Below are 15,045 nucleotides of genomic sequence, written 5' to 3' on the forward strand. Positions count from 1 at the left end.
TTTGTGACCCCATGGTCCTCGGCCTTCACTCTCTCCCAGAGTTTGCTCAAATTCACGTCCGTTGAGTCCGTGACACTATCTAACCATCTCATCCTTTACCACCCCCTTCTCCTTCTGCCTTCAGTCTTTCCCAGCATCAGGGTCTTTTCTGATGAGTCAACTCTTTGCATCAGGGGCCAAAATATTGGAGCTTTCGGCATCAGTCCTTCCAATGAATATTCAGGGTTGATTTCCTTTAATATCGAATGGTTTGATCTCCTTGCAGTCCAAAGGACTCTCAAGAGTCTTCTATAGCACCGCAGTTCGAAAGCATCAATTCCCTGGCGCTCAGCCTTCTTTGTGGTCCAACTCTCTTTCACCACCAGACACATCCACAGCTGAGCAGCATTTCCGCTTTGGCCCAGCCACTTCATTCTTTCTGGAGCTGCCCTCTGCTTTTCCCCAGGACACCTTCCAGCCCCAGCGGCTCATCTTCTAGTGTCGTACCTTTTTGCCCATTCATACTGTTCATGGGATTCTCCTGGCAAGAATACTGGAGTGGCTTGCCATTTCCTCCTCCAGTGGACCACATTTTGTCAGATTTTTCACTATGACCCGTCCATCTTGGGTAGCCCTGCACGGCATGGCTCATAGCTTCATTGAGTTAAGCAAGACCCTTCACCGTGACTGTGATCCATGAAGGGGAGAAAGTGAAGGCTTGTCATACGCTGATCCCCAGGGGCAGCCACTTCTAACCCGTCTCCATTTTGCTTTCTTCTCCTTACCTCCTTATTTCTAAGTAATGTGCTTACATTGCTATTTAGTGATGTGCCAGTTTTAAGACATTTATCGACATGCCTTCAGGTAGATGATAATTTATCTCCCTTTTCCTAGTTCCCCGCTCCATGCACTTCGCCCGCCATCGTCTTGGAGCATTCTGATCAGTTCACCTGTTACTTTATCATGACAGGTAAATACTGTTCGAGTTGAGGCAAGTTGTATGCGGGGATTACGTTTCCTTCTTATCCTTTTATTTTGTCCAAAGTTCATATTGCCTCTCTTTTCATTTGCTGGGGCTTTTTTAATCATACCTGTCCTCAATTTTTTTTTTTCTGTCTGACTCTCACACCTGTCATTTGCCTAATGATGTTATTTCCTAAGGTATCAAGGATATCAGCTAACCATCCATTATTTCCCCTGACCCTCCATGGTCCTGCTGCAGTCTTGGCCAGCTTCTTGCTGCATCCCTGTCATCCTGGAACACTCCTTGCTGCTCTGTTTCCTGGCCTTCATATTTTTGTTTTATTCCCTCATTTTGCTGGAGTATATCCTGCAGTAGCTTCCTAAGAAAGGATGCATGGAAGCTAGATGTTTAGAGTCCTTGCCTTTCTGAAAACAGCGTCATTCTGCTTTCACACGCAATAGTTCGGGTAGGTATAGAGTCCTAGGTTTAGGAGTATTTTCCACTGGAAACGTGAAGGCGTCACCTCACTGTCCCCCACTTTCCAGCATCACTGTTGAAAGATCTGATGCCAAACTTACTTCTAGTCCTTTGCACGTGGCCTGATGTTTCCTCCCAGGACGATTTCAGGGTCTTCGCTTATCCCCCGGTGCCCTAAAATTTCAGAACGATACTCCGAGAAGGTTCTTTTCCACTGATTTGTACTGAGCACTCAAAGGACCCTTCAAAACTAAATGCTCTTGTTTTTGCATATGGAGAATCCTCTGATACTAGCGTCCCTGATAATTTCATCCCATAATTGATACTGTATCCCCACAAGACATACAAGAAAGGAAACATGCTTCTGTAACCTCTTTCTAAGATTTCACTTTATTGGATATTAGACTTCCTAAATTGACCTCGCTCCCCCTCCTCCTTTCTTATTTTCATTCTCTTTAATTTTTTGTTAACTTTTGGGGATATTTCCTCAACTTTATCTTCTAAATTTTCTATTGATTTTAAGCTTCCACTTAACTTTATTTTACTCTCTTAAGAGCTTTTTCTTGTTCTTTGATTGTTCCCTTGTCAAAGCTCCCTGCATTGTTCTGTGGTTGCAGTATCTTACCTGATCTCTTCACAGATTTTGATTATTGGATTTTTTTTGTTTCAGTTTTCCCTTGCTCTGTGCATTGTCAGCTTCCTGCAGCTTCCTTGTGGCAGTTTGTCTCTTTCGATCTCTTCCTTTCATACGGAGACTTTTCTCGAACATCGAGAGGTCCTTGGCTGTCTGTTTATTCTTATGTAAGAGGCAACACAAACTGTTCTTGCGAGCAGTGGGCTTTGCTGGAGGGCAAATAGTCACTGGCCGATTGTGCTTGGATAATACCGATGACAGGAAGCTCATAACTCACCAAGCAATTGATTGCTCCTTTGAGAAGCAAGAGCTGTTTTGAATCCTGAGCCAGAATCTGCTCTGCTATCTTAAGAGCTTGGTTTTAATTCTGTCTTAACGCTTGTTAAAGTGATATTTCAGGGACGTTTTGTACATACACCTACTGGTTGAAAGTGAAAATGAAAGTCGCTCAGTCATGTCTGACTCTCTGCAGACCCATGGATTCTCCAGGCCAGAACACTGGAATGGGTAGCCTTTCCCTTCTCCAGGGGATCTTCCCAACCCAAGGATCGAACCCAGGTCTCCCGCATTGCAGGCGGATTCTTTACCAGCTGAGCCACCAGGGAAGCCCAAGGATACTGGGGTGGGCAGCCTATCCCTTCTCCTGGGGATCTTTCCGACCTAGGAATCGAACTGGGGTCTCCTGCATTGCAGGCGGATTCTTTACCAACTGAGCTATCAAGGAAGCCCCATACCTACTGGTTAGTGTCATTTAAAAGGTGAACTCTCTTTTGTTTTAAGGCAATTCTAGGAGCTGCTGCTGCTGCTGCTAAGTCGCTTCAGTCGTGTCCAACTCTGTGCAACCCCATAGATGGCAGCCCATCAGGCTCCCCCACAAATCTCCCCCTTGAGATTCTCCAGGCAAGAACACTGCAGTGGGTTGCCATTTCCTTCTCCAGTGCATGAAAGTGAAAAGTGAAAGTGAAGTTGCTCAGCCGTGTCCAACTCTTAGCGACCCCATAGATGGAAGCCCACCAGACTCCCCCGTCCCTGGGATTCTCCAGGCAAGAACACTGCAGTGGGTTGCCATTTCCTTCTCCAATGCATGAAAGTGAAAAGTGAAGTGAAGTAGCTCAGTCGTGTCCAACCCTCAGCGACCCCGTGGACTGCAGCTTTCCAGGCTCCTCCATCCATGGGATTTTCCAGGCAAGAGTACTGGAGTGGGGTGCCAATGCCTTGTGATTTAAAGGAAGTCCACATCCTGCCTTCCATGCTAATTATGACTCTGAACCTGTCATTTTTTTATTGTTCTTGGCTGTACTGTAGTGATGATGGTGGTGCTGATGGTCACGGTGGTGCTGGTGCTGGTGATGGTGATGAAACCACCTGTCTCAGAGAGTTCTCCAGCAGTTAGGCTTAGCTAAGTGCCTGGCAGAGTAAACAGTCTGAGCACAGGGATGATGTTTCCACCAGCTGAATGTTAAACGATGAGTCAGTCTCTCAGCAAACGTATCCTCTCTCCGACCTTAGGACCAGGTTGGTAGTTGTGTGGGCGTGTGCTTGGCTGCGTCTGACTCTGCGAGCCTGTGGACTGTAGCGCGCCAGGCTCCTCTGTCCGTGGGATTTCCCAGGCAAGAGTGCTGGAGTGGGCTGCCATTTCCTACACAAACCTGCTTTCCCTTCCCTGCAATTCAAACCTCCCTTACAATTAATTTTCTTAGAGCTTTTTCTTCAGATTATAAGAGAGGAAAAACGCCAAGTGCATTCTTCTTTTTTAATGCAAATACAGAGAAGCCTCATTTCCCTGGGCAGGGGTTGGGCAAGGCCAGCCCTGCCCTGAGGACGGTGCTGAGCAGACCAAGGAGACGGTGACCTCCAGAGAAGCCCGTCCCCCCGCCCCCCACCCCTGGGGCTGAGGGTCTGTGACAGCTCACTCCTATCCAAGCTGACACCCGACAGGAAGAGCTTCTGTCAGCCCTGGGAGATCTGGTGTCACCTGTGATTAATCCTCAAAGCCAAAACCCAGCAAGTTTCTGATTAAACGATGGTGTCCCAGGTCCCCATCAGCTCCAAGTGGAGCTGTGGGAGCCGCCGCCAGGGGACCCCAGCAGCTGTCAGGACAAGCGTCTGCCCCTCCTCCCCCTCCCCAGCCGCCCTTCGCCCCAAACCCACAGCCCCAGCTGGGCCCCTGGGGCTGATGGACAAGATGACCTTGCCGGTCACCACAAGGAACGGGGAAGCACCGGCGTGTTGCTGCCCAAACCCGCAGGGGGAGGTGCCTGAGACGTGATTCTCAGTGAAGGGAACCCTCTGGACTTGGGAGCGTGGCTTGCTACTTTCGACCTGATGAGTTAGCAGCTGATGAGAACCGCTCTGCTCTGCAGATGCTTCAGTCAGAGGCTTCTGACGGGCTCGCACTTGGCCACGAGCAGCCCCATGGTTACCATCCGGCCTTCTCTCCATGCCCGAGTGTCGGGACCTGGGGTCGGTGGCCTTCCCGCTGTCTGTGGGTGCGAACCAAAGCCCTTGTCCTGCAGCAGCTCCAGGCCCCGGTCCACGGCGTGTCCGTCCCCTGCAGAGACGCGGGCTCCGGGATCATTTCGTTCTTTCCCCTCGTCGCTGTTTGAGTGGTTCTCTGTGCTCATTCGGACCATCTTCCCCCTCACAGATCCCGGCCCGCAAGACTCCACACCCGGGAGATTGGCTGAGGGCAGGGCCAGCCCCGGCCAGGAGGAGTAGAAAGAAGTCAGACCTCAGGGACGGGCGGGCACATCCCGTCTGCCGGGCGCCGACCCTATGCCAGGTACGTCACATCATCTCCTAGTAAAATAAATGTAAAGCGAGGGTTTCCTGAGACTCGCCAGGGGAGCAGAGAGGGGCAGGTTCCAGGCAGAGGCAGGCGCAGGAAGCAGGCGCTGAGCAAGCGGGGATCTCGCGGAGAATCGAAGTCAGTCAGCCGGGACGCGACCGTAGGGGCTGGCCGGAGGCCTCAGCTTGGAGGTCGAGACAAAGATGCCAAGCCGTATTATAGTAGAGAGGGGTCCACACGATCCATGTTTCCAGTGAATGAGGAAGGGCCGTGAGGCCAGCAGCTGCCACAGAGTTTGTCCACTGGCCGGCAGTCTCCTTGGCCTGTAAAAAGGTGAGCAAAGGCCTTCCCGAGTAGCCCAGCGGCTAAGGCTCCACCCTTCTGCTGCACAGGGTGTGGATTCAATTCCTGATGAGACAACTAAGATCCCACATTCTGTGATCAAAACATAATAAAGAACTTTAAAAAAAATAGGTGCGCAAAATGGCCCTTCCTGTAGAACGTGGCCTGGGAGCCTTCAACGTGTTTTTCAGCAGGTTTCTCTCAACCACAGACAGGTGCCTGTGGGTGAACACCCAGGAGGCGACACCATCAGAGACCCAGGTTCTCTCTAGAGGAGTCCTCGGGCCACAGGATGGCTGCAACAATCCCAACATCACACACTCATTCACACACTAGCATCTCGGTGCTCAAGGACTGTACCCTGGCCTTGTGTTCCTGCCAAAGGTCAGGGAAGAGCACCAGAGCTGCCCCCCAGCAGACTTCCCTGCAGGTTCTACAGGCCATAAAGACGTCACATACTTAGTCTGACTTCAAACAAGACCACCTTGTTAGGTAGAGACCAAAAAAAGATCCGCCTCTTGCCTCTCAGAAGTTGCCCAGCCTCCCTGAAACATGAGGCCACCTGGTTCCTGAAGACAATAGGGATTCTGTAAGCAGGAAAAGGGGATGAACGATGCAGTGTTTACCCACCTAATGACTTGTTGAGTCAACTTCTTAGGGTGTTGCCTCTTTAAAAATAGTGCAGGTGAGTATATTTTCCCTTGTGAATGGAAAACTATCATGCTGACACGTCGTCAGAGTGAGCGCTTGTAGGAGACGTATTTGTGTTGCGCTGAACCACAAACTCTCCCCACGTGACCCAGGTGGCCAGTGCTTAGGATATGAGCAAAGGGGCAAAGGTCATTGGATGGAATGTCCCCATTTGTAACCTCTGTAAACCAGCTGTTGCTCATAATAGCACATAGATATTTTTACTCAAGGTGCTTGGGTTGTTTGTAGCAAAAGCGCACTTAGAACAGCTCAGATTAGTAGGAAGATTCTTGACGGAGCAAGAACCCGGGACTGGGAAGTAGAGTGGTACGCTCAGAGAGATGACGCCGGCCGCTCCTCGAGGGTCCTCGGGGCCTCTCACTGCAGCTCCGCCAGCAGACGTACCTCCTCCGCCTCCCTTACACAGTCTCTGCCTCTGCAGCCCCAACCCGCCTGGGCGCCTTACTGCAGCCAAGTGCGGCCCCCAGCCACTCCGGTGCGCCTTCAGCTGATCGCTCCCAGCACACTCCCTCGCCCCGCTCTCTCTCTCAGTCAGTTCAGTCGCTCGCCCAGTCGTGTCTCACTCTTTGCAGCCCCATGTGCTGTGGCACACCAAGCTTCCCTGTCCATCACCAACTCCCGAGCTTGCTCAAATTCACATCCATCAAGTCAGTAATGCCATCCAGCCACCTCATCCTCTGTCATCCCCTTCTCCTCCTGCCTTCAATCTTTCCCAGCATCAGGGTCTTTTCCAGTGAGTCAGCTCTTCGCATCTAGTGGCCAAAGTACCGGAGTTTCAGCTTTGGCATCAGTCCTTATTTGAATATTCAGGACTGACTTATTTCAGGATGGACTGGTTAGATCTCCTTGTCCAAGGGACTCTCAAGAGTCTTCTCCAACACCACAGTTCAAAAGCATCAATTCTTCAGCCCTCAGCTTTCTTTGTAGTCCAACTCTCACATCCATACGTAACTACTGGAAAAAGCATTGCTTTGACTAGATGGACCTTTGTCAGCAAAGGGATGTCTCTGCTTTTTAATACACTATCTAGGTTGGTCATAGCTTTTCTTCCAAGGAGCAAGCATCTTTTAATTTCACGGCTGCAGTCACCATCTACAGTGATTTTGGAGCCCCCCAAAAAATAAAGTCTCTCACTGCTTCCATTGTTTCCCCATCTATTTGCCATGAAGTGATGGAACCAGATGCCATGATCTTCGTTTTCTGAATGTTGAGCTTGAAGCAAGCGTTTTCACTCTCCTCTTTCACTTTCAGCAAGAGGCTCTTTAGTTCCTCTTCACTCTCTGCCATCAGGGTGGTGTCATCTGCATATCCAAGGGTTATTGTGTTTCTCCCAGCAATCTTGATTCCAGCTTGTGCTTCATCCAGTCCAGCATTTCCCATGATTACTCTGCATATAAGTTAAATAAGCAGGGTGACAGTATACAGCCTTGATGTACTCCTTTCCCAATCTGGAACCAGTCCATTGTTCCATGTCCGATTCTAACAAACAGCTGACAAACAGGTGACTCAGTGATAAAGAACCCACCTGTCAATGCAGGAGACATAAGAGGTGAGGGTTCGATCCCTGGGTCATAAAGGTCCCCTGGAGAAGGAAATGGCAACCCACTCGTGTTCTTGCCTGGAGAATCCCATGGACAGAGGAGCCTGGTAGGCTACAGTCCGTGGGGTCGCAAGAGTCAGACACGACTTAGCACACACGCACAGACATCAGCTCTGTGGCCGTCTGAGGATGGGAGCGGGAAGGAATATATTAGATAGTGCTGTCTCTGTTGCCCTAGACTTGCTATCATCTCTGTTATTGATTCTTTTTTTCTTTTTTCAAACTATACAAGTAATACGATGAAACGTGTGTGTTGTAAATAGTACTGATAACATCCAAGTTGTCCTGCCCAGTGACCTCAGAATTCATCCCGCTTCTTAGGTAGGGTCAGTGTAATCAGAGCCTCTCAAACCTCCCCCTCCCTCCCCCTTCTGCTCCCCGCCCGTCCCCCTGTTTCTCTCTGGCCTTCTCCTCTTTCGCACACACACACACACACACACACACAGCCCTACCTGTGTAATTACAGGTGTTGCCTTACATGAGGCGATGGCACCCCACTCCAATATTCTTGCCTGGAAAATCCCATGGACGGAGGAGCCTGGTAGGCTGCAGTCCATGGGGTCTCGAAGAGTCAGACACGACTGAGCGACTTCCCTTTCACTTTTCACTTTCATACATTGGAGAAGGAAATGGCAACCCACTCCAGTTCTTGCCTGGAGAATCCCAGGGGGAGCCTGGTGGGCTGCCGTCTATGGGGTCGCACAGAGTCAGACACGACTGAAGCGACTTAGCAGCAGCAGCAGCAGCCTTACATGAGTGACTTCACACTGCATTGTTATTTTCCTGACACCAAATGTGTGGGGTTTTCCTGACACCAAGCACGTGTCATATTTTCCACAAGTTCAGTTCAGTTCTAACGCTGACTGCCCAGAGGCAACCAGGCCGCCACGCCTGCTCCACTCGGACACCGGTCCCGCCCCCTGCCCCACCTCGGACACTGGCCCCGCCCCGGGCCGCCTGCACTCTGGCTCCGCAGCCCAGAGTCAGGGTCTCCCTAGGCTCCTGGCCAGGTGCTGTGTTTGCTGGCATGACTCACAGAACCCGGGAAAACACTGTACTTATTACGACAGTTTATTGTCAAGGACACAAATGAAAGCACCCGCGAGGGGCCCCTGGACACAGAGGCGTCTGTTCCCTGGCGTTGAGATGGCACCCGTGCCAGCAGGGGCTTGGGTTCAGAAACTTGGAAGCTCTTTGTGTCCCTTGTGCAGGGATTTTTATCAAGTGTTATTATGTAACTGTGATTGATTAACTCATTCTCGGAATGGTGACTGGACTCAGTCTCTAGCCTCTCTCCCTGGAAAGTTATAACCTTATAATCGCTTGGTTTTTCAGTTCCCATCCTGAAGCTCCTGGGTCCCCTTACCCAAGAGTCATCTTATTACCATCCAAAAAATACTCTATCGCTCCGAGGGATATCCCTCTCAGAATCCTGGAGCTCCTTGCCCAGAACCAGGGACAAAGACCAAATATATATATATAAATATATATATAATAAATAATATAAAATAATAATAAATAAATATTATTTAATAATATAAATAAATAAATAATATAAATAATAATAAATAAAATAAAAATATATAGATTTGTTTCCAATTTTATTTACTTAATAATTTCGGCTGCACTGGGTCTTCCCTGCTCTGTGCGGGCTTTCTCTAGCTGCGGCGAACAGGGCCTCCTCTCCGGTCTCATCGCGCAGGCGTCTCATCGCGGTGACTGCTCTTGTTGTAGAGCGCGGGCTCTAGGCTGTGGTCCTCAGTAGTGTGGGGCACAGGCTTAGTTGTCCTTTGGCATGCGGAATCTTCCCAGACCTGGGATCAAACCTACATCTCCTGCATTGGCAGGCAGATTCTTAACCACTGGACTACCAAGGAAGTCCCCAAATCCATTTTAAATTATACCACATATGTGAATATATGCATGTATTTACTTTTTAAAAAACAATGTCTTGGAATCTTTTTATGTTACCACATATGTTCAAATGTCATTCCATAATGCGAAAGGATCATAGACTATCTACTGAAGAATGTCTGGATTGCTTACATTTTTTCCAACTACAAATAATGTTAAATATTCAAGTAAAAAATTGGGGGGAAAATTAAATATCCATTTTAGAGAAATGAAGAAATAAATTGTGGTATATTCTGGCAATGGAATAATATATACAGCAGTTAAAATGAATAAACCAGTAGAAATTAAGGGATTGTCAGATTAGATTAAAACAATAAGATCTCTTATATACCATCTGCAGGAGAAAAACCTTACATCCAAAGGCACTGGGCTGGCCACAAGGTTCGTTTGGGTTTTCCCATTTTACTTTGAGGCAAATGGAAATGGAGCATATGGCAACTTAACTGGTGTCACTAAAGCAGCACTCAGAGGGAACTTTATAGCTAGACATGATAGTATTTTCTAAAGATCTCAAATCAGTAACCTGGCCTTCCACTTTGTGAAACTAGAAAAAGAAGAGCGAAGTGAACCTGAAGCAAACAGAGGAAGGAAGTCACACATATCAGGACAAAAATAAATGAGCTAGAGAACGGAAAAGCAATAGAGAAAATCAGTGAAACCAAAAGCTCTTCTTTGAAATATCAACAAACCCTGAGCTAGACTGACCAAGAAGAAAAGAGAGGTGATCCAAATTGCTAGATCAGGAATAAGAGAAAGGACACTACTACTAACCTTGTTAAAGAAATGAGGCAAAATAAAAATAAAAGAAAAATATGAACGTTGTTTCCAATAAATTTGGTTCCTTACATGAGATGGGCAGATTCCTAGAAAGACATAAGCTATTGAAACTGACTCAAGAAAAACAGGAAATATGAGCAAACCTACAGCAAGTAAAGAAATAGTAATCAAAAACCTACCCACCAAGAAAAGCCTCCACCAAACAAAGACAGAAGTATGCCTGTTCTTCATTAACCTTCCCAAAAAGTAGAAGAGGAAGGAACACTTCCCAGTTTGCTCCATGAGGTAAACATTATCCTGATGGCAAAACCAGTTGGACATCTTGAGGAAAGAACAGTACCAACGAATCTCTCATAGCTATGGACACCAGAAGGCTCAAAAACATACTAGCAAACCAAATCCAACAAATCTGTAACTACCTGGGATTTACAGCGAGAATGCAAGGTTTGTTTAATGCCTGAAAATCAGTTAATGTAATATATTAATAGAATCAAACCTAAAAACTGTATGGTAATCTCAATGGATGCAGAGAAAGCATTTGACCAAATCAAGCATCCTTTTTGCAACAAAAATATTCAGGGAGTTTCCTCAGCCTGATAAAGGATGTCTGAAACACACCCGCACTGAACCCGGTGACATTGTACTTAATGGTGAGAGACTGGATGCTTTTCCCCTGTGGCCAAGGACAAGACAAGGATGTCCATTCTTGCCACTTCCATGTAACACTGTGTTAGAAGTTCCAGCCTGGGAAATTGGCGGGGGGGGGGGGGGGGGGGTTAGGGAGCAAAGGCATCCATAAAACACAGGAATAAACTTAGCAAAAGTGTACGCTGGAAGCTACAGTGCGTTGCTGAGAGAAGTTCGAGGCCTGAATTCGTGGAAACACAGTCCATACTCTCTTTGCGACCCCATGGACTGTAGCCCACCAGGCTCCTCTGTCCCCGGTGTTCTCCAGGCAAGGATACTGGAGTGAGTCGCCATTCCCTTCTCTAGGGGATCTTCCTGACCTGGGACTGAACCGGCGTCTCCTCCCCAGCATTAGCAGCTGGGTTCTTTACCACTAGCACCGCCTGGGAAGCCATATTCTCGAAGCATAACATGTAACTGTTAGATAGTATTGCTGTTCAAATTCATCTACATATTCAGTGGATTCACTGTCAAAATCCCAGATTTTTTGTTTGTTTTGCAAGTATTGGCAAGCTGAGTCCTAAAATTCACATGGAATTGCCAAGGGCCCTGAATAGACAAAACAGTCTGAAATGGGAAGAACAAGATTGGAAGACTCACACTTCCCAGTTTTAAAACTTCGCTATCCATCTACAGTAATGGAGACAGATCAGTGGAATAGAATTGACAGTCCAGAAATAAACACTTAAACTTTTATGGTTAATTGATTTTTGACAAAGGTGCATGGACCAGTCAATGGGGAAAGAAGAATCTTTTCAACAAACTATGTTGAAACAACTGAATGTGTGTGTGTGTGCACACGCACGTGCAAGCACGGTTCAGTCACTCAGTCATGTCTGAATCTTTGCGACCCTTTGGATTGTAGCCTGCCAGGCTCCTCTGTCCATGGGATTTTCCAGGCAAGAGTGGGCTGCCATTTCCTCCTCCAAGGAATCTTCCTGACCCAGGGATCAAACCCATGTCTCCTGTGTCTCCTGCATTGGCAGGTAGATTCTTTACCCATTGAGCCATCAAGGAAGCCCCAGGACAACTGAATATCCACATGTGAAAAACAGTTGGACCCATACCTCACACCATACACAAAAAATTAATTTAAAAATGCATCATAAGCCTAAATGTGAGTTAAAAGTATAAAACTGTTAGAAAAGTAAATAGAAGTAAATCTTTATAATTTTGAATTAAGTAAGCAGTGGTTTCCTAGATACACACCAAAACCAGAAGTGAAAAAAAGAAATTGGACTACATCAGAATTAAAAGCATTTATGCTACAAATAATACCTTTAAGAAAATGAAAAGATAACTGACAGGATAGGAGGAAATATCTGCAAATCATATCTGACTTGTATCCAGAACACATAAAAAAATTCCATAATAAAAACAATGCAGTTCAAAAATGGGCAAAGAATTTGAACAGACATTTCTTGATCCACAAGTGACCGATATGCACATAAGATGTTCAGTCGTTAGTCTTTAGAGAAATCAAAGCCACAATGAAACACCACTTCCCGCCTGTTCAGACGGCTATAGTAAAAAAAAAAAAAAAAGATGGACAGTAACAAGTGTTGACAAGAATGTGGATAAATCTGAACCGTATACATTGCGAGCAGGAATATAATATGGTGCAGCCACTTTGAGAATCCGTTTAGCAGTTCCTCAAAATGTTAAAATAGAGTTACCATATGGCTCATCAATTCTACTTCTGCCTATCTGCCCAAGGGAAATAAAAACACATCTACAAAAAAGACTTGAGTGTGAATCTTCACAGTAGCACAATTCATAATAACCAGACAGCCCGAATACTCATCGGCGGGTGGATAAACAAGGTGCGATGTGGCCAAACAATGAAAAAGTATTCCTCAGTAAAAAGCAGTACTGAAGCCTGCTACATACAGCATGAATGAACCTTGAAAAGGAGCCAGTCAGAAAAGACCATATAGCGTATGATCCCGTTCAAGTGAATTGGCCAGAAGAAGCAAGTCTGGAGAGACAGCAGCTGAGTGAGTGCCTAAGGCTGGGGAGGGGCGGTCTTGGAGGGAAGTGGGGAGTGACTGCTACCCTTGGTAGGAAGTTTCTTTCGGGGGTGATGAATATTTTCTAAATTGAATTGTGTTCTGGGAATATACTAAAAAGCATTGAATTGTACACTTTTAAAAGGTGAATTATATGGTACATGAATTGTATCTCAACAAAGCTGTTTTTAAAAATGAATGAATTAGGTCTGTATGTGTCAACCTAGGTAAATCTCAATAAATGCATAAAGGAAAAAAGCAAGTCGAAAAAGGAAACAGGAAAGCATAGAGTATGACACCGTTTATGTGAAACTGTAAAACAAAAAGTATAGCGTATATTGTTTTCCGAAAGATAAATTCTTAGTAAGATATAAAAACTTGGATGGAAAGGATACACACCAACTGCAGAAGTTTCCCTTTCTATAATTTTTTATTTTATGACTTATTCATCCATTGTTTATGTTTAGCACATAAAGAATTATACTGTCTGTACTCACAGGCCTTTCTTTCTTAAATCAAAGGTAAAATTCTGTATATACTTTTCTCTGCCTTCTTTAACGGTAGATCCCCATCTCCCCAGAGGTGATCGAGCTCGCCCGGCGAGGCTCTTTGATTAACCGTGTTGGGGTTTGTGTCTGGAAGGAGGAGCGCCCGAGATGGACGACTACGTGGAGACGCTGAAGGACGAGGAGGACGCCCTGTGGGAGAATGTGGAGTGCAACCGGCACATGCTCAGCCGCTACATCAACCCCGCCAAGCTCACGCCCTACCTGCGCCAGTGCAAGGTCATCGACGAGCAAGACGAAGACGAGGTGCTCAACGCGCCCATGCTGCCGTCCAAGATCAACCGGGCAGGTAACCCCGGCAGGCTCTCTCCAGCGAGCAGCAGCAACGCGAAGTTTCCCTCACTCAGGGGTTTCTTAACTGGAGTCCACACACCTCTGGCCACCCCTGGTCCCCCACCCAGCTGTCCGTGTGCAGAGGGGATCTTTGAACTTGGATAGGGGTATGGAGACGGTGCCTCCTTATTTTACTAACCTACGCCAAGGCTTCCCTGGTGGCTTAGAAGTTAAAGCATCCGCCTGGAATGCGGGAGACCTGGGTTCGATCCCTGGGTGGGGAAGATCCCCTGGAGAAGGAAAATAGCAACCCACTCCAGTACTCTTGCCTGGAGAATCCCATGGAGGGAGGAGCCTGGTAGGCTACAGTCCATGGGGTCGCAAAGAGTCGGAGACGACTGAGCGACTTCACTTTCACTTTCACACCAAGACTTAGCATTCCCTCCAGTTATGAACATAGCCCAGCGATAGACCACAGTGATTAGCAATACTTGTGACCTTGTCAACAATAAGCATTCCACATAGCTTATCACATTTCAGCTATTAGAGATATTCCAAAATACCATTTATACTCATCTCTCCCTTGAATTTATTGCAGTTATTAGACCTTCTGAGAGATTGGGTTATTTAATTGCAAATTTAATATTTGTTAACTGAATCTTCTTATAATTGATTCCCTTTGTAATCCAATATATTTTATCAGTTTAAAAACAGTATTTTGATAAAGAGTCCATAGGCTTTTCCAGACTGTCTAGGGGTCCATGACACTTTATCACATTCATTAAAGGTAAAATAAGTGTGGTTTGTAAACATTGTTCTGCTTTATATACATATGTGTGTGTATACACATATATGTTTGTAACAAAATATGTCTTTGTGTGTAAGCATGTGGTCACAATGTAAAATACATTTCTTTCTGTGGTTCCCAGTTTAAGAGGCTTGAAACTCACTTGCCCACAGTATGATGGGCAATGAGTAGCTTGTAGGCTGTGATTCTCTTTTGCTTATATGACAGACATCACTAATTACAGCGTGCTTTCCTGCTGAGCTTGGATGTAACTTGAGAACCCCTCTCAACACAGTGCTCCAGGTAGCCCTGCTGCTGCTAAGTCACTTCAGTCGTGTCCGACTCTGTGCCACCACATAGACAGCCTTCTACCAGGCTCCTCTGTCCCTGGGATTCTCCAGGCAAGAACACTGGAGTGGGTTGCCATTTCCTTCTCCAGTGCATGAAAGTGAAAAGTGAAAGTGAATTCGCTGAGTCGTGTCCGACTCTTAGCGACCCCATGGACTGCAGCCCACCAGGCTCCTCCGTCCATGGGAT

The 15,045-nt window shown here is 46.7% G+C and overlaps 1 protein-coding gene across 3 annotated transcripts in view; it reads left to right on the top strand.

Moving 5' to 3' along the window:
• Positions 1–15,045, top strand: part of CARD11 (caspase recruitment domain family member 11) — a 104,844-nt gene that overhangs the window by 60,277 nt on the left and 29,522 nt on the right. For all 3 annotated transcript variants that reach the window (XM_018040866.1, XM_018040869.1, XM_018040867.1), the window contains exons 2-3: positions 4,702–4,836; positions 13,525–13,737. In XM_018040866.1, the coding sequence (XP_017896355.1) occupies positions 4,830–4,836; positions 13,525–13,737 (220 nt within the window). In that variant the 5' untranslated portion in view covers positions 4,702–4,829. The remainder of the gene's footprint in view (positions 1–4,701; positions 4,837–13,524; positions 13,738–15,045) is intronic.

Source organism: Capra hircus, chromosome 25, assembly GCF_001704415.2.
Source record: "Capra hircus breed San Clemente chromosome 25, ASM170441v1, whole genome shotgun sequence".
Lineage (NCBI taxonomy): Eukaryota > Metazoa > Chordata > Mammalia > Artiodactyla > Bovidae > Capra > Capra hircus.